This window comes from Artemia sp. Qi Xiang Cuo, chromosome 16, assembly GCF_049724085.1.
Source record: "Artemia sp. Qi Xiang Cuo chromosome 16, ASM4972408v1, whole genome shotgun sequence".
Classification (NCBI taxonomy): Eukaryota; Metazoa; Arthropoda; class Branchiopoda; order Anostraca; family Artemiidae; genus Artemia; species Artemia sp. Qi Xiang Cuo.
In genome coordinates, this window is record NC_142809.1 from 36,200,756 (window position 1) to 36,224,463 (window position 23,708).

A 23,708-nucleotide genomic window follows, 5' to 3' on the forward strand; every position below is an offset into this window, starting at 1 on the left:
CCTGAGAGTAGTGAACATAAGTAATTGCCTACTGCTGCTAATTCCGGTCAAATCAGCAACTGGCCGTCTTCTTCTGTGGCACCCAGTAATGGTAAGCCAGCAACGTCTGCTAAAATCACACCTGAGAGCTCTATCTTCCGGAAGATATTATGCGTTGACCACGGTAAAGGGAGAAATAAGCTTTCTTGCTGGGGTTCTGAGGATTATGGACGCCTTTATTTTTATGGACAACTGTTGCCTGCCCAAGTCGGTCTGAAGCTGACAGGTAGGGTTCTCATGATAGGGAAGAACAATGGTGGACACCTTGACACTACTGAGGAATGCTAAAAAAAAAAAAACCTACCATGATAAACTAAAATTTAAAATTTACTGAAAAACCACCAATGAAAATGTGTGTCTCTCTACAACAACTGAAACTTTTAAAAGTTGAATTACAAGAAAAAAAAGTGTAAACCTTTTAAATACAACAAAATGGGGCATTGTGAACAAATAAACTGAAATATGGAAAATTGTAAGATAATATGAAATATGGAACAAAGATAGAGAACCAAACAATACTTATTCTGAGCTTATAAATTCTTAAAAGAAAGAGGGTAGGTCTATTTAACATTATTCTGGTCTTTCGAGCCAGTAAAGAAGACCTCATATAATCAGTTTATTTTAAATATATCGAATAGTCACGCCTACATACACAAGGGAAGGAGTACCCTTACCTCAATCTTGGTCCAAAAGACCCCCCCCCAAAAAAAAAAGAACCCTAAAAGGCACTTTTTGTTTCTTCAGCGCCCTCACAACGATATAAACCTGTGTGTCCTTCTGACACTGACTACACTGTTAAAGACAAAATTAAAGATATAAAGAGATGAGTTTAAGCCATAACAAAATGGGGCATGATAAAAAAAAATGAAGTAAAGTATTGGATATCGTAAAAACGTACTTTAAACATCTCTTATCATATTATCAAATTTGTTTTGTTCAAGTGAGTAGACGATAATGTGCAAGGCTCTTTCAAAATTGACACACGCAGAAAATACCGATGGCTTAATACCTATTAATCACATGATTTCAGATTTGAATAAAAATGTAACTTAACTAGAAGGAGCCTCAGGTCATCACACTTACTCCTGGCAAATAGACAACCAATAGATATTTGAACTAATCCAAAAATTTCATTTTCATGCCATAGTTCTTCAATTTCCTAAAAGAAGATCCTTCCAACCAACCTTGGCAGGTATTCTTTTCGCGATCTCCACCTCCATATATGTTTGCAAGTTCATTGTCAGTGTTTCATAACACGCAGATTCCTTACCGATTTTATCAACTCAGACTTCCTGACTGATTTTTATCATCGATAGCAAAGCCAAGATCTATAAGAGCTTTTAAACTGCATTCAGAATGCTGAAATATTGAAATGCCGATGAGCATTTGAATGCCGAAGGATATCAAAGAAAAATATTTCGCCTCTCATAAGCTAAATTTGTGACAGCAGACCTAAAATTTGTCTTTTATTCTTTAGGAAGGGGATGGGGCTTAACCTTGCGAGAGATGCTCAAAAACCATCATGCATCCAAGTCCAAAAGAGTCTATTTAAAGGGGCACACGTGATAAGAAAAAATAGACCATTACAAATTCAATGATTTAGATCAAACAGTTCGTGGTAACGAACTGTAAGTAAGGAGCGACCCGGCTCAATGGTAACCGAAACTCTAGAAAACGGGTTTTTGATGCCAATAGATATATCAAAAGAATCAGATTTCAATTCTGATTTCAAATTTATAACTTTCATCAAGTTTAGAGCTACCCATCAAAAGTTACGCGCCTGAGAAAATTTGGCTGATTTTCAAAAAAAGGGGGAAAGACCCCCTAAAAGTTATAGAACCTTAATGAAAATCACACCATCATATTCAGCGTATCAGAGAACCCTACTGTAGAGGTTTCAAGCTCCTATCTACAAAAATGTGGATTTTTGCATTTTTTGCCGGAAGAAAGATCACGGATGGGTGTTTATTTTTTTTGTTGTTTGTTTGTTTTTTTTTTTTTACCAGGGGTGATCGTATCGACCCAGTGGTAATAGAATATCGTGGGAGGGCTCATTGGAATGGGAATTAAAAGTTATATTGCCCTTTTTAATTTACCAAAAAAAATGTAGGGCAACTAGGCCCCCTCCCACGCTCATTTTTTTCCCAAAGTCACCCGATCAAAATTTTGAGATAGCCATTTTGTTCAGCATGGTCGAAAATATGATAAAAATGTCTTTTAGGATGACTTGATCCCCCAAAGTCCCCAGGGGGAGGGCTGAAAGTTATGAACTTTACTCAATGTTAACATATAGTATTGGTTATTGGGAAGTATACAGACTTTTTCAGAGGAGATTTTTTCTGGTAGGTGGGGGAAGGAGAGGGTCGGGGGCTATATGGAAGGATCTTTCCATGACGGAAGTTTGCCTGGGGGAAGGGACAGTGCTATGAAGGGGGCGCCGGATTTCCCAGCATTATTAAAGAAAAAGATCAGGAATTAAATAAAAAAAACAAGTTTTTCAACTGATCAACTGATTGTGATTAAGAGGTCATTTTTAAAGAACTGGAAAAAAAATTCGAACTATAGTTTAAAGAGCAGGGTATTGACTAGGGGCGAACCCCCTAATATACGTGTTAAAAATTTATGAATATAGAAGTTCGTTACGTAAGTTAATTCTAAGTTACGTATATTTATTACTAATAAAAACGTTCGTAAATAAAATTAAACAAGTTTCGAGAAAGCCATTTAACCAAATATAATATGCAAATTTTGTTTTAATTATTCATGTACGGTGAGCCAAAATCAAAACCTGCATTAATTCAAAAACGTTCAAAAATTAAATAAAAAAAACAAGTTTTTTTAACTGAAAGTAAGGAACGACGTTAAAACTTAAAACGAACAGAAATTATTCCGTATATGAAGGGGGCTGTCCCCTCCTCAACGCCTCGCTCTTTACGCTAAAGTTTGACTTTCTCACAACTCTATTTTTTTAAACAATAAAAAAACTTTAGCTTAAAGAGCGAGGCGTTGAGGAGGGGACAGCCCCCTTCATATACGGAATAATTTCTGTTCGTTTTAAGTTTTAACGTCGTTCCTTACTTTCAGTTAAAAAAACTTGTTTTTTTTATTTAATAATATAAAAATAGCGACATGGAACGTTACGTCGTTGAAAGACAAATATTGTATTAACGTTTTAACAGACGAATTCAAAGGTTTTAGGACCCCACCTCCCAGGCTTAGGAAACAAGAAATTAGGTAGTACATTTTTGTTTATTCAGGTAGGAAGGATGGGGTGCATTGACAGGGAGTAGTGCAAACGATGAACAAGGCTTAGGTTTTATGTTTTGCTTAGGTTGGGAAGGTATTAATAATAGAATTCTAGCTGTTCACTTTACGAAAAAAAAGTGTAAGGTGGCGGTCGCAGTGGTAAATGCCCCAGTAGTACTGACTGATGGGGATAGTAAAGACTCAGATGAATATTAGATACAGTTGCAAGAACAAATAGATAAAATCATCAGTGAAAACATTAGAGATCCTTGGTATTTTATTACGGGTCTTTAATGTCCAGGTTGGTACAAAGAGAAATAAATGGTATTCTGGCTTATGTAAATTTGGAGGGGAGGGGGGAATAGCAATGATAATATACTGCTACAATTTTGTAACTAGTCTTACGAGAATCTGGTTGTAACTAGAACAGTATTTGGTCAAAAAATTACCCATAAGTTAGCATAGTACTTACACGATGATAAGATGGCCAACCATATAGATTATTTTGTTGCAAATAGTAGAATGGCAAGACTTCTACAAGACACTAGGGTATACATACAAGTGATGTTATCAATAAAATGTAAAGATCACCTTCTAGTAGTGTAAAGTGTTAACTTAATGCTGAAATTTAAGAAGGATCCAGGTTTTTACGACGTTGATAGAGTCCAGGATGAGAATGTGAGAGGAAATTTCCAAGAAAAATTAGATAGAAAACTTATGAGTTTAGAACTGGACAATCTAGAAGATGGTTGGAAAAAATTTAGGAAAATAGTTTGCGAAGTAGCCTAAGACGTCTTAGGGAGGAAAGTAAGAAAGGCAGCTAAGAATATTAGGGAAAAGGTTCTGTACTTGCTAGAAGACAGGAGGAGGAGTTACAAGAAATTTGTGAGTGATAGATCATACAAAAATAAAAGGAAAATAAGGAAAGTTGAGAAGATGAACTCAGGCGGCGTACTATCAAGATATTGTATTGGCATGCTAAGAAATTTAGAGGCAGTAGTCGGGCTCGTTTTGTCCCAACTGAAGATAGAACTTGGTCCTCAATTGGTGATGGGGAAAATATTAATGTCAGATGGGAAAACACTTTGAGAATATGTTAAACCGTGATAGAGTTGTAGGAAATGATAAAGAAGAAAAACTAAAAAAAATCTGGGAATTTGGAAGCGACTGAAGATTTACTCTGAGAGGAGAATTAAGAGACAGTGCCGTAGTCGAAGGATTGAAAAATAATAAGACCTCAGGTGCTAATATCGTGGTAAATGAGTTTTTAAATTCTTGTCGTTGCAAAATAAGAGATAAAACACTGAAGATTAAGAATGTGATTTTTTTAAAGAAGAAGTACCTAGTGATTTTAAAAAAACCTTTAATTAGACCCTTTTATAAGAAAGGGATAAAAGCGAGTGTGGTAACTGCAGAGGAAATAGTTTGATTCTACAGTAGGTTAATTACTTAGCATGATGATATCTATTAGATTAAGAGATGTCGAAGCTAAAGTTTTAAGGGAAGAACCGCGTGGTCTTAGAAAGGGGAGAGGATACGTTGACCAAATTTCCACTCTTTGATTAATAAATGAGAAGTAAGGCAATCGTCAGACCCCTTTAGTCATCAGTTGTATATATTATGAACAAGCATCTGATATGACTTATAGCAAAGCTTTAGTAAGGATCCTATCCTTGCATGGTATACCAGATAAGTAAGTTAAAATTATTAGTGGTATACACGAGAATAATATTGCTTGTGGTTAAGGTATGAAGTGAGATTTACAGTTGGTTTAGTACGAAAACATCCATTAAGCAGGGTTATGTCCTATCACCATTTGCATGGCTCATTTTGACGGACTTTGTCCTAAGGAACAAGGCAAAGGCTATGAGAGAACATGGTATCAAATTGGAAGGTAAAACACTCCCAGACTTAGATTATGTAGATGATTTGAGCGTCCAATTAAATAATTTAGTGAAAAAATAATAAATAAGTCTGTAAATTTATTTACAGCCTACTATGAAAGATTATAAGTGTAGTAACACAGAGCAAACATATAAAACAGCACCAAAGTTACAGTAAGGGGGAAAAAAATCAACTACGAACCTACATTTCAACTGAATTTACCTCAAAACTGCAAACGCTAAATCAATTCAACAACTTCAAAAAGGGCCATACTCAGGTATAAAATTACAGTTTTATTACATGGAACTTCAGTATAATAAATATGTTTAGTATTATAACGAAAAAAATATAAATGTAAATAGAGACATATAAAATCAACAAGAAATGAATGAGTTTTTGAGGATACAGGATACAAAAATAGGTTTGAAAATTAATCTTTAAGGAGTCTAAATTGCGAAAAACTAGGAGATGAAGAGGTGACGTTAGGCAATGTAAAAATCGAGCTAGTGGGAACCTTCACTTATGGGGCGGCAAAAGGTCATAAGAGAGGATTTGAGGAAATTAAAACTTCTTGGGAGGGATAAAGAACGCAGCTTTGGGCATATTCGGTGGAGAGAAACGTGCACAGCCATCTGCCCTCATGTGGCTTGGTGAATCATGCTGCAGTGAATTACTAGTGGTAATAGGAGTAGGAAGTGTTTGGTTCTTTTTAACAAAGTTAGCTATATCTACTTGACTTTTAGAAGCACTGGACCTATCCTCTCGAAAAATGTACTGACACTCCCTCCTCTAATGTCTTGATCATTTACTCACCATTTATCTTGATAAATTGTTATTCTACCAATATTTATATATATTTAATTAGACCTACGGGGAGGAAAACTCGGAAATCAAGGAAAATAAAGATAAGTAGCTTTGTCATACCTCTGGTTTCTCTATCTGTCAACTTATCCAAGGCTTTATAAAGGGAGGTGGGAGAAGTAGCTCGGTATCCACTACTCAAATCGGGAGATGAAGGGGACCGTGGAGAACATGGCACAGAGTCTCTTATACTGCCACTTAGACTATCCATATACACTCTTTTATGCGAAGCGACTAAAAGTTCATAGTCTGGCCCAAAAGTCTGTAGAGCATCGACAACTAATAGTGAATGAACAGTTAAGCTGGTAAAAGTATCAAATGGTCTTTTTGTCATATTGAGCTTAACTCCTGTAACCTGAACTTCAGCTATCGGTGTGATGTCATTCTGCAGATGTATATGCACACTATCTATGCGAAAATAGGCAACCAAAAGACGTCGCTCGGCATCAACATCACTGTAACTACTTAATTTTTTTGTTTCATCAAGTGTTTGGTTCCGGGACTCAAACTTCAAAGAATCAGCCATATTAATAATAGCCTTTACCTTCCTTTCGGACATGGAAAACCAGCTTTGGTAAAGACCCAGTTATTGTAAATAAAGGAGTGGATATTTGATTCGATGATCCAGAGTTTCTTTCAATATTTAGAAATATCGAAAATCGATCAAGAATGTGAAGTTCTGATGTATTTTTTGTCCGGCAACCGCGCCACGACATTCCTTTTTTCTTTCCAACTAGGATTTGCATATCACCAAGCTCTACAGAAAATCTATCACATCGTTCCTCTTCTATAGTATCCTCTGGAGTTGAGCACGGGGTAATAAATTCCTCATCTTTATCACTTTCATCATCAGCAATAACTTGAAAAGGAAAAGAATATTGTATGGAATTGCTAACTTTCAAACGTCCAAAATCAATAAGAATCAAATCATTAGATATTTCATTTTGATCAAATACCAACTGTGGGGCAACAATATCAACATTAATATACCAAAGTCTCTGTTCAAGTTTATTCCGAATATTCTCTAGTTGCAACTTCGTTCGTTGCTTCACAGCCTCAAAACTATCAAATTCAAGCTCATCAAAATCAGAATTACCAAACATAAAAAAGTCCTTGATTTTCGTCAAAATCTGTCTCTGGTAATGACATTCTAGTCCTATTGAAGTCAAATGCAGCTTATAGTCAAACTTACTATTGACTGGTTTCTTTTGAAAATTCATAGAGAATAAAGTTCTATTTGATGTGGTATCAACCTGACTCTGGGGCAGAATAAAAGGACACCCTGTTGCACAATCTAAAAAAAACACTGAGCCAAGGGTAATACTCAATCCATAAGAACTAATACGAGGTCTTGAATCAACGCCGATAACAACATCATCGTATTGTAGTTCAACTAAAGATTTGGAAGCACCGTTCACATCAGAAAGAGTAATACTACCTTTTTTGAGGCTAAAATTAAATCTCCCAAGAAAAGCATCCCGCCTTAGAACATTATCGTTTTCATAAGAATCTTTCAAAGCATCAAGAAGTTCATCTTCAAATAGAGTTTCCTTATTTTCTGACGTAGTAGTTGTGCCTGTACTTGTCCCGTAATACCAGCCAGTCCATGATGGAAACCATGACTGCAGATAACCGGTGTGCTTTTCACTAGATTCTTTCGGCATTCTCACATATACAAAGGCTAATTCTCGCAGAGCCTTTAGCTCTAACAAACCAAACTCAATTTCTATTCGCTCTTTCTCCTTTAGTTCATCAGACTGCATTACAGTTGGATCTTTCAGGTATCTTTCGTAAATTTCAATGTAGAGGAGACAGTCGGATGCTCTTTTCATTACAGAGGGCCAGTTACGATTCTTCCACCGCTCTCGGATCGCATCAACTATAGAATTGATTGCATACTTCCAGCGTTCTCGTGGTCCAGTGACAGCAGTAGAACGCTTATTCCGAAAGCGTCGACGTTGCTCTAGCTGTTTTAACATTTGAACACAACTTATCATCTGATCATACTGGGTCTGAAAAAAAAATTGTCAATAACGTAAACAAAGATTGTGATACGTAACTTACAATGTTGTTTAAGCTGTCGTAATTCGGGAACGAGCCTTTATTACAAGATTAAAAAAGCACATTGTTTCTAAACAATTTCCATACGTCTTTTTCCAATAAGCAGAAGACAATCTAAAATAAATTTAAGGAAAATATAAAATAATTGTTCTGGATAAAAAAAATGTTCAACCCTTGTACTTATTTTCCCCGAAAGCTTTACATGTTATACTAACGGGAAACCTAAAACCCCTTTTAATTTAATAAGGCAGTCCGGTGATTTTTGCATTAAATCCAAGTCGTTATTAAGCTTTATCAATAGAGATAGCAGTAAGCACGCCCACGAGAGGTAGATGGGACCGAAAAAGCCCTCCCCGCAGGACTCTCCTGTTACAGGGACCTTCGAATACTACAGAAGAAATCAAATTTTGATGATTGTAACATCTCCCCTTTGACAGAAGAACTAATTTTTTTTTTTTTTATAAAATGCCTAGTAATTACTGTATAGTATATACTATTGCAATAAGTGTAATTATTCCTCAACAATTGGTAAAAATGTCAGTAAATTACAAACTTTTAATAATAGAAAAGGTCCGAATATATCGATTTTACGTCAGGAAGGCTTTTTTAGTTAGAAAATAAGAAATACTAAATTAAACAGAACATATAAATAAATAAAAGGCAAGAATTAGAAACAAAAAACACAGGCGACACCGAAAAAAGACTTCATTAAAAACTCGAAAACATGATTTTACTTGTTTTTCGTTCTATTTGAACTGACGAACAGTTGACATAATGAATATCATTAATATGTGAGTTTTTTTTATGTTTTTTTTATTTTCACGTATTTTTTTTTGCTTTTTGTTTTATTTATATATTCTCTTTAATTTATTTTTGTTATTTTCGTTCTTCTTTTTTTTTATTGAAAAAGATGTAAAATTCAAAATATTTGTCAACTGCCTTATTAAAAATATTATACCCATTTTTCGAATTTTCATTTATTTTTTTAATTAGTAAATGGAAAGGCATTGTGGTCTAAGAACTTATTTACGTCTCTTAAACTTTTGCAAAATCCTAAATAATGAAGTTTTTGAACTTATGGTCAATAACATTCTCTCTATGGGCAGCACCATTTTAAAAATGAACAGATTGACACATATAGTGTGATAGTATTATAGTAGTGAAAATGCACACTCACCTAAACTATAGACACTTATGGGTGATAAAACATAATATTGAAAGCAAAAAAACATCAAATCGTTAAGCGAAGTTGCAAAATAATCATAATCCCCAAAAATAAACTGCAATAATTCCAGGGGCCCCCAAAATACATACATGCAGTACCTATCTATTACGCAGTAAACGTTAGTAAAGTCAAAAGGAAAATGTTTTAGAGGAAATTTCGAATGAACCATACAGCAAAATTTCAAACTATGTGACGTAAAACAAATTTCACTCCTTAAATCCTACTGTGTCAAACAGTTCGTGGTAACAAACTGTAAGTAAGGACCGACCCGGCTCAATAGTAACCGGAACTCGGTTACTATTATAGTTTCCAAACCGAAACTCGGTTTGGATCTCTATATAGAAATCCAAAAAAGTATTCACTGAGCTAAAACTCTTCATCTACATGAATTTGCAACTCTCCATTAAAGAGCCAACCCCATTTTGAAAGGAATCAAGAATCCAGCCTGTCTCTATATTTTTTATTTAATAATTGAGCGGATTAACAAAATCCCCTGCAATTAGAAAATCAGGCTAAGCAAAACAAAGAAGTGCTAGGTCAATGATACTAACTAAGTGCAATATGATTATGATATATAAATTACTCGATTATTTTATCAATCAAAAGCAATTATAATTAAATCAAGTGGAAGCATGATATAGTCATAGACAATTAAACAAAATATAAGAATTAACAGGGTTCATTAATTTTCAAGAATCATTGAAACAAGTGAGATACAATTATATTTAGACAATTAAAGGGGATTAAGAATATTTTGGATAAATCAAGTTAGTACTTGAGCAGCAGTTCATATTAAAAACAACACTCTGAAAAGCAGAGTTCAAGCCCCCTAAAAATGATATAAAAAGTACAACGGGAAGTTATTCTTGGCATGCATTTAAGTAAGGATTCAATGTGAGTTGACAATGAATTTTCTTTTTTTTCCCTCATTTTTCATAAGAAATTTTCTTTCAAGTTCTATGTTTTTTAATTTTTTTAAGGGTAAAATTTTTTTAAGTTTTTTATAAGTTAAGCTAGGCTTTCATTTTTTTAAGTTTAAGTTTGATTTAATTTTGAGTTTTAAGTTTAAACTTTTTTTTATTATTTTTTTTTAAGTTAAGTGAACTTTTCCTTTTTTCATATAGCAAAATATAGGCACAATAAGGTGTACTCTTTCGAGTCAGAATTCGCAAAAACTCGATTTTACTCAAATGTTCCAAATATCTTCCATTAATATCCCTTTTTGATAGAGTCCACTTCCCTTCCCCTAGCTAGGCACATGCTCAAGTTAGAAATATTCTTAATAACTGGATGGAGTCAAAAATTTTTGCAACAAAACCATAAATGGCAACAAAAATGAATCTCCAAACCTTGTTACAGTTGAGACATATTGATTCTAATGTAAAATCAAAAAAATATCTAGGATTTGTTGATGATCTTATTGGCTTCAACGACTGATTCCTCTTGATTCTCACATAGCCAGACGTTGGGATAACTATGTAAAGCTGTTTCTTTTTGAACTCTGGACTCAGAATAATTCTCTATAAAAGAAGACAATCTCACGTCACATTAATACTCTGAAAGTGTACCTAACATGTCAGGCATGTGAAATCAGCGTGATCTGAATTTCCTTGAAATTTGGCAAAATGCACTTGCCATTGATGCTTATTGAGGCTTAAATGCCTTAAGTCCTGCTTTCATTATCTCATTCTTCCTCTCTACCATGACAACTTGGAAACCAAAAGTGGAAACTGGCGTAAGTGTCAACAAAAAAAAACCATTAATACCATATAGCATTTGGCATTTCTTGGCATGTCCTCAGTGTTATAATGATGCATAATTAGCATAATATGGCACATTTTTGTAATATAATTTTTTGTAATGTAATAGATAATTTCGGAGACCACACTGCCTTTCCATGACGATGAATAAAAGTTCAAATAGGGATAAAATCCTTTTAATAGACAGTGATGATGATAACAGTGATAGAAATTCACAAAAAATACCAGATATTTCGGTCACATATACAGTGACCGTCATCAGTATTAAAACTGACATGTTTTACTACTGATGACGGTCACTGTATATGTGACCGAAATATCTGGTATTGTTGTGAATTTCTATCACTGTTATCATCATCACTGTCTATTAAAAGGATTTTATCCCTGTTTGAACTTTTATTTATTGTAATGTAATATATGGCAAATTTTGTAATATAAGTTTTTGTAAATCATATAATTCATGTAAATGGCAAAATTAGTGTAGTAATAGGTGTCTGATTTCAGTTTCTGAAAAAAAAAACAAGTTTGAGAAAAATGCCAAGGAACACCAAACGCAAGATGGCGTTAGTGAATTTTTCAACACTAGCTCTATTTCCCACTCTTACGTATATGTTAAATTAAGCAATTTGAGATTCTGAATACTCGTTGTACTATACTAGTAGTCTCATAAAAAAAATCCCACTTCTACAATGGAAAGATTCCATTGTAAAAGATACCCATTGAAAGGCTATCAGAGGAAGGGAAGGTAGTGGTAATTCACAGACTTTAGATTGTATCTCTTGTGAAGCTTAGATTTACATTTCATCTCTAGAGCTAAGCAAGTTCTATCGATTGATTCAGTCTATTTTCTCCTATCTTTATTCGGCTCTCAAAGTATTTGTAAATTTTATTTTTTTTCCAAAATGCCCTCTATTCTTTTTTCTTATTCTTTTTTTTATTCCTATTTTTGCCGCACCAGGTACTTAAAGGTATCTGATATGCCACTAATAAATCTAACATTCGCTTACGTATAAATGATCTTAAGCCGAACTGGCCAGCCATGACAAAAAAACACAAAGAAATGACTATAAAGACGACAAACAGGTCTATGGTCAGTAAATGAAGATGCGTAGTAAATTGGCCAGTAAATGAAGATGCGTGGGATGATCGCCCACGTAGTTGGTACAAGAAGCTTATAATATCAAAACTGCTCGTCATTTCTTAAATTCCCAGTAAAACATTCATAATACAGACAACTAAGCATTAATCACAGTAAAAAACAAACAAACAAACAAAAAATCCAATATGCTTTGCTTCTTAACTTTTGCTTTGCTAAGAAGGGGTACGGAATGGGGTTGCTCGTAGAGATAGCGGAGGGCCATTCCTTAATTTTTTTTTTCGATAACTCCTTCAAAAGATGTGACAGCTATAATCTTAAAATTCAGTTTTGGAAGTTTGGCTGGTGGCAACAATTCTGGATGATTTGGTTAGAGGGAGGGGGGCAATTTATTTTTCAATATCTGGGATTTAGAAGAGTCAAATTTGTCGTTTATAATTTTTTTTTTCGATTCAAATACCAAAAAAAGCCCTTTTCTATGAAAAAAACGAAAAAACAATAGGTAATTTTAAAAATAGAGGGAGAGGCATGGGCTTCATATCCCCCCATTGGCTGAACTGATTTGTATCTTCAGAATATCTTCATTTTCATGCAGGGTACTTGAAATGTTCGACAACAACTTCAGCGGGAAGAAAAAAAAGCACTTGATTTTCATCAAGTGTTTTTCGGAGGAAGGGGTGGATTAATAATTCGATGATAAATCGAGCAATATGTTTACCACAGTTGAATCGGATTTAGGTACTACCGGTGCCTCAGAAAGTGCAGCATTGCAAAAAAAAAAAAAAAAAAAAAAAAAAAAAAAAACCTTGAACTTCAAATTTTTAACAGGAAAAATTCCGGAAGTAGGCAGGTTCTTTTGTTTTTTAACTATTTTTATTGATTATAAATTAGTTATGCCCTGATCAGGATACAAAACATAGAGTAGTTTTTTTTAATAAAAGGAAAAAAAGGCATGCAAATACACACATTGGTTCATTTTTTCAATTTTTTTATCTTCTGTTGATTGAGAAGTAATCAATAAACAATAATATAATTAATATCCTATTACAGGTTTTTCTATTGCACTTTGCTTTGCCATTCATTACCTTTTGCCCTGTTAATTGTCTTTGGCCCAATGTCAGCTACCTTGAAAAAGTGAAAAAATATTACTTGTATTTCACTTTTGTATAGAAGTGTAGTATCATATTAGTAATCAGTAGAATGCGATCATAGTGATAACATAATAAATGACCAAGTTTTCAAGTGATGGTAGAAGGGATAAGTTGTCATTCTTTATTTTCGAAGAAAATAACTTTTTTTTAGTTTTTTTTTCCAGCATCCTATAATAAGATTTATAGTACATTTTATACAGTATGTTTATTGACTGCAACAGTTTTCAGCTAACAAGAGAAAAATGATATTAAAGAAAAATAGGCAAAAACTTCAGGAACAAAATTGGAACCAGCAGTTACTAGTTTCTTGTCTATACATTTAAATAGAAAGAACTGTCAAACAATCAAAGGACTTGTTAATAAAATGACTGCTTGCAACTCTGGAAATAGACTATTTTTATACGCATATAAAACTTACAGCAAGTTCTCCATGAGACTTGTCTCCGTACATCTCTGCGTTTGTATCCCAATAGAACGCCATATTTTCTATTTCTACCAGTTTAAATGAATAACCTGAATTCCCTGACACCAATTCAGGCTTCCAATTTTCGTTACATGTCTGCATTGATAATTTTCCAATAGTTGAACCAAAAGCAAATGTTGTGCCTCTAATGCTCTCTGAATCTTCATAGCGGACATGAACCTCCTTTATCACAACCTTAAAAAATGGACAATAATATTATTGAGGGGACAGCTAATTGGAGTCGAGAATTATGATAATCACGGTTTTTCAAAGTATTGGAATAGACTTAAATTTCTTAATACTTGAAAACGATTTTACGGTGCAAATCCGCTTTTCTTTAAAAAAAAAAAGGTTTTTTTAGAATAAAGCTGTTGCTTGAATTCTCTGAGATTTGATAATTAAAATTGTGTGTAACGATTTTCATGCTCCACTCCTTAATTAAACGCCTTCAGTTTAGTTACAACTCTGGCATTTAGTGTTTAGCACACTACTCATTTGATTTGGATTTTTGGTAAGTTAAGCATTTCTTCCCTTGCTCCTTTTTCTATGCCCGTCAATGAAGTTCGGATAATATCTTTATTCCGTTGAACTGTAATATATTTTTGCCAGATTTGATATTTTCTAATGTATTATAATCACACTTTTGGATTATTTTGAAAAAAATTAAAATTTTTAAAACAAAGACTAGGCACGTATGCAAAATCCCGTGTCAGAGGGCATTTACTAGTGTAACACAGCTAAAAATATGGACCAATGATGTGGTAAATGTCAAAGGGCGGAAGAAAACTTGCAATCATTTCAATATTCCAGGAGCCCTTTTCCTGTACATTCACTGTACATGCTGCTAATGAAGCATCAATATGCCAAATTTAAATTTGGAATACTGATATGCCATCTATAGAACAGAGTAAGCAGTTATTACGGAAGTCTTACCTTTTTGTGAAAGAGGTTGGAATCTTTCTTTATTTTTATTTGGGTTATTTTACCAGCATACAAATGTTAATTTCAGGTTCTCTTCGCTTGTGACACATCATAACATATGACAAAAACAAATGATACCATTTTATCAACGTAGTATTCTTGATTCTCTTCTTTTATCATTACTTTATTAACACCACATATACATGGTCAGTACAACCATGGGCGTAGGGTGGGGGCAGGGGGGGAAAGCTGCCCCCCCCCCTAGACCTTCAAATTTACATTAGATATGGCTGAAAAAGCAGATGGTTGGAAAAACAGTTGATAAAAGGCCCTCCATCACACTATCGACTGCCCCCCTAGACAATATGCTGCCTACGCCCATGAGTACAACATAACCAATGAAACTTGTTTTTGTTCTAATTCTGGTAGTTATTGAGAGCTTTCTAGATGTACCCTTTTCTGAATTATTACAGTTCAATTTTCAAATTAAATAAACAGCCTTAACTTCACGTCTTTTGTACAATTGTATGCAGCTCCAACTTAGGGACGTTACTACATGTCAGAGTTCAATACTGCAGCCTCCAAGCATGCACAAGGTACACGCTACCAGATAAGTAATAGTCCAGGAGCCAGACCACTATAATGTGACAACTAGGTGGTCAGAAAGACACAGTCAGTTTGACAATAGTTTCCGACTATATCGACCACGCTGAATCCGAATATGGGTGGTGGCAAAGCTGGAGATCACGGCTTGACCTTGTAAATGCCAAGAAACACTCTTTTTAGGTCTATAAAACGTGTACAGACTGTTTTTTTTCTAAGGTTTTACCACTCCGATTGAGTGGTGCGGCATCTCATTTTGGTCCTAATATGGTCTTCTCATAGAATTTGTTAAATTTTTTCCGATATATTGTATAGCCCATGAGTTATAGGCTAATATTTATTAATTTTCCCCGAAAATCTCAAATTTCAAAGGTTCATTTTCAACTAAATCACGTATTTCGGACCTTTCTAATAATTTTTTGTTGTTCATTCGTTTCCAGAATTTACCTTTTGTATTTACCTTCACATTGCCGTAAAGTTCAAAGCTTAAACTGTTCGGTGAAGCCGTCTAGAATTTTTTGAAAAGGTTTAGGCCTAAAAATATATGCAAAAATACATTTGTCCAAAATGAAGATGTGACACATCTTTTATGCTAGCCCAATCTTAACTTTGTATGTTGTAGGCTAATTACTTATTTGTAGGCCTAAAAATTAAGAACCATAAAAAGTTGGGGGTAAGCTGTTCCAAGTTCTTTTTTCTGGGAAATAAATGAATTCGGAGGTCATTGAGAGAATCAAATTCGGACTGTTTTTTTGCTATATACCGATATAACCAATTTCGTACATATACGCAAGATTTTGGGCTCGTACATAGTGATGTTTTTGATATCACTCCTCACTTTCCGTGTAAGATCAGCAATTTCTTGAATGAGCTGTGATTTAACAGCAGATGTAGCAAATGTTTTTTGCCCATCGAGAAGAAAAAACTAACCGTATGACATCCACAAATGCAATGTAGCAGCCCTATTGACTCTACAACAGCCCACGATGTTCTATTCACAATTTTATGGATCGGAAAGGCTTTGTCAGGGAACTGAACGTAGAGCTCGGGTTCATAGCCTGGGTCACACCTGCAGAGGAGTATTTCGCGATAGTTCTGTAATAAAATGACAACAATATCTGTGTCATTTGCTTCAACAATTACTTGGGTACATCCATTTCTGTAGCATTCGGCAACATGGAGAGCAACGCGCGTGTCTGCTTCTTCATGTGTGCTGCACAAGTTCGTTTCGTAGTCCGGGTTCGGATCCAAAGTCATTTTGAATAGGATCAGTTTTAGCACCTTCATTCTATCACTGAATCCACCAGAGAGGTAAATGGTAAATCTTAATTCAGAAAGACAGACATGGCTCCACAATTCAAAAATACATTCGATAAGTCTTGCCTTACTCTCTGACTCCATAAGCAAAATATCCCAGTTTTCTAGCACCAAGCTCTTCATAACGATAAAATTCTTCGTCATTGTATTTCTTCTCTGCTCATGACATCCACTACTGTCTTTTAGAACTATAGGACTCCCGGTAATGTTTACAAGGCCGAACACTCCGTCATACCGATCAGCTACAATATGCAGCTCGATTGTAGATTTTGGGAGTTGATTTAAGAGCCTTGCAAGGATTCTTTTCGAAAATGCCTCAACGTTTTCGGTGTTGTCTGGCACTTGCGACCGGATTAACGGCATGAAATCTACCACCACACCAGTTCCCATGACCGTGTTAATCTGTACTTTGCTAGGCCACTTTCTAAACTTCCAGAGGTGCGAATGAACTCGACAAAACTTGACTTCGTACCCGATCGAAGTTTAATATGTTCACCAGCTTCTGCTTCAAATATTGCTGGGGCGTAGGGCAAGAGTTCGTGTGGCAAGATCTTACTTAGCATCTCAAGTGTTGATCCTTGACTAGTGCCAACTGTAACCAAAATCCTTTTAACAGCTACCAATTCAGCATAAACGCTGCTACCGGTCTGGGTTGTTGAACGTTTGGCCTGTTTTGTATCGTAATCCATAGTTTCCAAATTTGAGACCTATGTCTAACCAAGTGTACTACTCCATGTATAGCATAGTAGGGCCTAAGCCATGTTTAATGTAGTACTGATGGTGGGGTGTAGTACTCAAATTCTGAGGTACAGATCCCATGGTGTACTACTGCAGGGGTGAAGTAGTACATTATATTGATAGTAGTACATAAGACAAGTAATATCCCTAACTGTAGGCTAGGGTAGGCTATGCCAAACGTTGGATATACCCAGCATTTGGCATAGGGTATCCAAAATAACAGATTTGTAGCAGATTGGCTGAAGGTGGTCTCAGTAACATCAAGACTAACATACCCTAAAAAATCCCTGATCTAACTTCGCATAATTACAGTATAGACCAAGTCTACATAGAAATGTCACAATATGTTCATCAGACAGTTTGAGATAAAAGCTCATTCTTAATTCCAACCTGGTCTTGAGTTTTCATCTTGAAGCCTATTACTCATATCCAGCAATCTGAAAGTTATTTAGCCTACCTATCCATGACATTACATAGTTATATAAGGCAGGCATTAGGCGTCGTCCAGTTCCAATTCTTAGCTCTAACCACTAACAGTACAGCTTCTCAATCACACTACCAACCTCAAGTTTAATCAGCAACAGAATTCACAAAATTGTTGTTGTTGCTGATAGTGCTTCCGGGCTGTTGCCCACTGCACACGTGACATAAACAATGTTTTCAAACACGCACAATCACTTAATCTTTCACAACTATATTGAATGGTTGGCTTAATAGAGGGCAATCTTTGAAGATGACCAGGGCAGGTTCTTGGCTTAGACTTTGTAGGGAGACTGTCACTGTCCCATTCTTATCAGCAGATAAACTGAAAATCAGTCACCATTGTAAATACATTTTGAATTAAGACAAAAAAAAAAAAAAAATGTTGAAACTTGGTTTAAAAGTAAAGTTCATATTCGGATTTGGCGTTAAATTCTAGCATAAAAGACGTGTCACATCATCATTTTTGAAAAATGTATTTTTGCATATATTTTTTTGCCTGTACCTTTTCAAGAAATTCTACACGGCTTCACCGAACAGTTTAAGCTTTGAACTTCACGGCAATGTGAACCTAAATACGAAGGGTAAACTCTGGAAAAGAATGAAAAACACAAAAAATATAGAAAGGTCCGAGATACGTGGTTTAGTTGAAAATGAATCTTTGAATTTTGAAACTTCCGGGGAAAATTAATAAATATTAGCCTATAGCTCCTGGGCTATACAAGATATTGGAAAAAATTTAACATATTCTATGAGAAGACTATATTAGGACCACAATGAGATGTCGCGCCACTAAATCAGAGTAGTACAACCTTAGAAAAAAAAATAAACAGTCTGTACACGTCTTATAGGCCTAAAAAGGGTGTTTTTTTGCTTTTACAAGGTCAAGCCGTGATCTCCAGCTTTTCCACTACCCATATTCGGATTCAGCGTGGTCGATATAGTCGGAAACTATTGTCAAACTGACTGTGTCTTTCTGACCACCGCAACTCAGAAATAAACGAGATACGCTTTAGTGGCTCCCGGACTATAAGCAATTATTAGTTGTATTGTTTATTGCACAGAAAGTATAGCAAATATAATTTGGGTAGTGTTAAAAAATACGCTTGTTATGTGTGTTAGCATAATATAGAATAAAGGAGCAAAAGACAGATTCTTTTGCAATTTTGTTGGTACTGCAGCAGGTTGCCAACAAGTAGAGGTATCTATGGGGGATCCTGGTAGCGAAACACGGCGGTGAATTTACATTATAAAGCATTGTTCATGGAGCTACTGAATACGTTGTTCAACGAAACAGATCCAATGGGATTTGACAAGATCTATTTACAATCCATTGACAATAAATACACAGCACTAATCCTCACAAAAGCTTCTTGACCTGTAAAGAAGGGGGAAGAGACACAAGCCTTCAGTAATAAAGTTTTCTTTGCTTTTTAATTTATTTCATTATCCTTCCGATTAAAAAAGAAAAATGTTGGTTCAAGCCATGAAACGTAATGTTATATATGCATTTAATTGCTCAAAAGTTTAACTCACCATATTCTTTCGCCAACTCATTCTAAATCCTTAATATAACTTGAAAATTCGATTAGATTTTGTTTTTTACTTTTAAAATTTATTATTTTTAGTTATGTCTTTTACATATTTATTTTATTATCTTATTAATTTTATTTTATCTTATTTTATTCATTATATATGTTTTATTTTAAATTTATAATGTTATATTTTTAAATTTTACTTATCTATATAAATAAAATCGAATGTATGTTTGTGGGTGTGTCCTGTATGCATTACTACACTTTTCATCTGATTACCAAGAACTTTGTGAAGTTGTTGAGTATACTCTAGTGAGGGTTTTACCTATAAAATCTTTTTTCGTACCCGCATCCCCAGCCCTCTTCATACTTTTTGCAATGGCTGAAATCAAGATACCCCTGAACATAAATAATCGGCGGTTCCTTCTGTTCAGATTGTTTGCATTTTCCGGATGTCAATTATCCAGCAACGCTTGATGGGTTAATTTGCATTTTCCTAATTCATATGAGTAAATAAATTTGCATTTTCTTAAATCACATGTGTACCCTAGCCTAATTTTTCAGATACTTTTGAATTTAAAAATACGATTGTTATTTTACATGCGGGGAAAATTTTCCAGGGGCAAATTGAATTTCCCGGCGGGGAGAGGGGGAATTTCCCTCAGGGCAGCTCCACGGCGGGGGGGGGGGGATTTTCTGCAGAGTAGGAGTGTTCCAGACGGGGAATTTTCCGGATGGGGGGAAATTTCCTTGAATTTTCTTTTTTTTTTAGATTGCAGCAACAGGTAGGCTAGTTTCATTTACATTTATCAACATAGTTTATTCTTGTTTAGTGGCATACCCTTTATAGCTTAGCTTTGGGTGTGTTTTGATTGATCACGTGTTTTTGATTTGCAATTAATCATTGTAGACCTGACTGACAGACTGTATTTCAAGCTTTATTACCAATCTTGATGAATGCCAGCTATCATAACCACTAGTATGCTTACCATTGTACCATTGGAGACTCATGAAAAATAAGTTACATATAGGACATGATGATAAATTCGTTAATCCGGGTTGTACTTAGGCAGCGCTATTGCGCTGCCTAAGTAAGTAGAGAGGGGGATGCTACTCCGACGATTACCATGTGGTTTATGGCTTTCTCACTGAGAATGAAAAAACAGAATTTTTCTCACTTGAAAAAACATGAATTTTCTCACTTTTATGGATGTTTCTTGGACGGTTACGTGTGTTGGTCAATTTATTTGATGTGTTTCTCGGATGTCAACAATAATTTATGTCTGTTTTATGGTTTTTGTCAGTGAGAATAAAAAAACAGGAACTTTCTCACTTTGGTGGATGTTTTCTGGATTATTGAGTCTAACGGGGACCGGAGTCAATAACCTAAATTTCCACAGGTCGATTTATTTGCTGTTGTTGTTGTTGTTTTGGCCAAGTGCACGCTCGAGGCGAATGTTATGCCGTCCAGGAATCCTGGAAACAGATCACGTGTGACAGATGATGTCATGGTTGATTGATTTGACACGAAAGGGGAATTAATTTGTTGTTTCTAAGGGGAATTATTGATTCACGAAAGGGGAATTAATTTATTGTTTCCAAGGAGAATTGTCTCCGGGACGAAGTTTATTAATATCTTTGGAGTTCGACCAGAATTGTTTCCGGGGCAAAGTTTATTAATATCTGACAGGTGAAGGCAAGGTTAATTGTAACTCCGGCGAATGTTTTGATCTTAGAGATGAAGAGTTTAACGCGGGAAAAGGTTTCTTAGTAATTTCAAATGTGACAGCACAGAGATGCCAAAAACAAAGGGAACACGATGAAATTACGTTCAGGGGTTATTTGGGCGAAACCGTTTTAGGCATTTTAGGGAATTATTTCGGTAAAACAGTTAGAAACATTTTAAAAGATGATTTTAGAAGATGTTTTAGAAGAGAAATTGAGGGTGAAACTCTGTGGTCGTTATAATACACAAGTTCCATTTGAACAGTGTTGTGAGGTCCTTTACCCCAACCCCAAAGGGTTCCGATCCCCCATCACAACCCCAACGGGGCCCCCCGGTACCCCAAAGGACCACCCCGCCCCGCCGGGGCCCCCGGCCCCCCCAAGAGGCCACTCTTCATTTTTTAATACTTTTTAAGGCGTTATTATATCTTTTTAAAGCAACTTTCTTTCTTCATGTCTCTCCTAAAACAATTTTACAAGCTGAATTACTTATCTTTTTAAACCCCAACTATACTTTAAATTTTTTTGTATAAATCAAATAAAATAAAAACTTTTCAAAGACAATTTCAGAGCAAGTTACTTTCTTAATGTCACTCCCAAACCCATTTTCCAACTCGAAGTACTTATATTTTTCACCCACAACTATACTTTACAGCTTTTGGATACCTCAACACCAAAAAATAATTTTCAAATAACATTTAAGAGCAAGTTCCTTTCTTAATTTCACACCTAAACCCATTTTACAACTTAAAGTACTTATCTTTTTCACCCTCAACTCTACTTTACAGCTTTTAGGATACATCAACACCAACAAATAATTTTAAAAGACAAATTCAGAGCAAGCTTATGAATAAATGTCACCCAATAACAAATTTCCAAGTTGGCTTACTTATATATTACAATCAATTATATACATCTAGTCTTTTAGTACAACTAGTTAACAAGAAAGACATTTAAAACAACATTTCACAACAATTTACGTTCTAATTGTCACTCCTTATGTCATGTATTGTGTTTAAATAGGATTATTTTTAACAAACAACAAGAATGTAAAGATTTTATTGTAACTTAACACATAGAAATACTTTTCAAAGACCATTTCAGAGCAAGTTACTTTCTTAATGTCACTCCTAAACCAATTTTACAACTTGTATTACTTATCTTTTTCACCCACAAATAAACTTTACATCTTTAAGTATACAAAAACAAATAGAATATAATTTAACATACATTTTATGAGCTATTTAAATACATTTGGTCCCTCCTATCCCATGAACAATCGTAGAATTACTATTAACTTTAACACAAAACTATACTTTACTTCTATTAAGACACCAAAACAACTAGAATTAATTTTAAAAGACAATGTCAGAACTAGTTACTATCATTATGTCCCTACGAAACTCCATTTTAAAGTTGTAGTTCTGATCATTTTCACACAAAACTATACTGTAGAGCTTATGTATAACTCAATACCAAGGAATACTTTTCAAACACCATGTCAGAGCAAGTTAATTTCTTATTGTCCATACAAGACCCATATTAAAAGTTTTATCCCGTATCATTTTCATCAAACTCTATCGTTTAACGAATTTAGCAGTTATCAATAAAAACAAATTCTTTTCATATAACTTGACCGAGCACCTTCCATTATTAGAGTCCCCTCCTAAGCACATTTTCCAAGATAAAGTCATTATATATTTCAAAAACAAGTATACTTTAGAGATTTTATGATTCATCAACTCCATGAAATAATTTTAAAAGACAATATCTGGACAATTTACTTTATTAACGTCCCTCCAAAACCCATTTTACAAGTTGCAGTGCTTGCCATTTTCAACCAAAACTCTACTTTACAGCTTTTAAGATAACTAAACACCAAGAAATTGTTTACAAAGACCCTGTCTGGGAAAGTTAAAGTATGAATTTCACTCCAAAACTCAAATTACAAGTTTAAGTACTATTCCTTTTTCACCCAAAACTTTAGTTTACAGCTTTTTGTATATATAAACACCAAGAAATAATTTTCAAATACCATTTCAGAGCAGGTTAATGTCTTAATACCCCCCCCCCTAAACCCATTTTACTAGTTGAAGTACTTATCTTTTTCAAACAAAACTATACTTTACAGTTTTTTGGTTACCTCAACACCAAGAAATACTTTCCAAAGACCATTTCAGAACAATTTATTTTCTTAATGTCCCCTCCTAAACCCATTTTCCAACTTGAATTACTTATATTTTTCACAAACAACTAAACGGAACAGCTTTTAAGATACCTCAACACCAAAAAATAATTTTCAAAGACCATGTCAGAGCAAGTTACTTTCTTAATGTCCCTCAGTAACTCATTTTCCAATTTGATGTACTTATCATTTTCACACCAAACTATACTTTACAGCATTTAGGATAACTAAAAACCAAGACATAATTTTCAAAGACCATTTAAGAACACGATACTTTCTTCATGCCCCACCTAAACACATTTTACAAGGTGAAGTACTTATCCTTTTCACACAAAACAATACTTTACAACTTTTATGATACCTAAACACTAAGAAATACTTTTCAAAGAACAGTTCAGAGCAAGTTACTTTCTTAATG

General features: G+C 34.6%; 1 protein-coding gene across 1 annotated transcript in view; it reads right to left on the reverse strand.

The window, feature by feature from the left end:
- The window catches only part of LOC148942850 (intermembrane lipid transfer protein VPS13D-like), a 192,512-nt gene that overhangs the window by 133,727 nt on the left and 35,077 nt on the right, over window positions 1-23,708 (reverse strand). Inside the window, 4 exon segments of the mRNA XM_089102376.1 lie at window positions 6,094-6,584; window positions 6,586-8,042; window positions 10,666-10,836; window positions 13,742-13,981. Of these exon segments, the coding sequence (XP_088958502.1) occupies window positions 6,094-6,584; window positions 6,586-8,042; window positions 10,666-10,836; window positions 13,742-13,981 (2,359 nt within the window).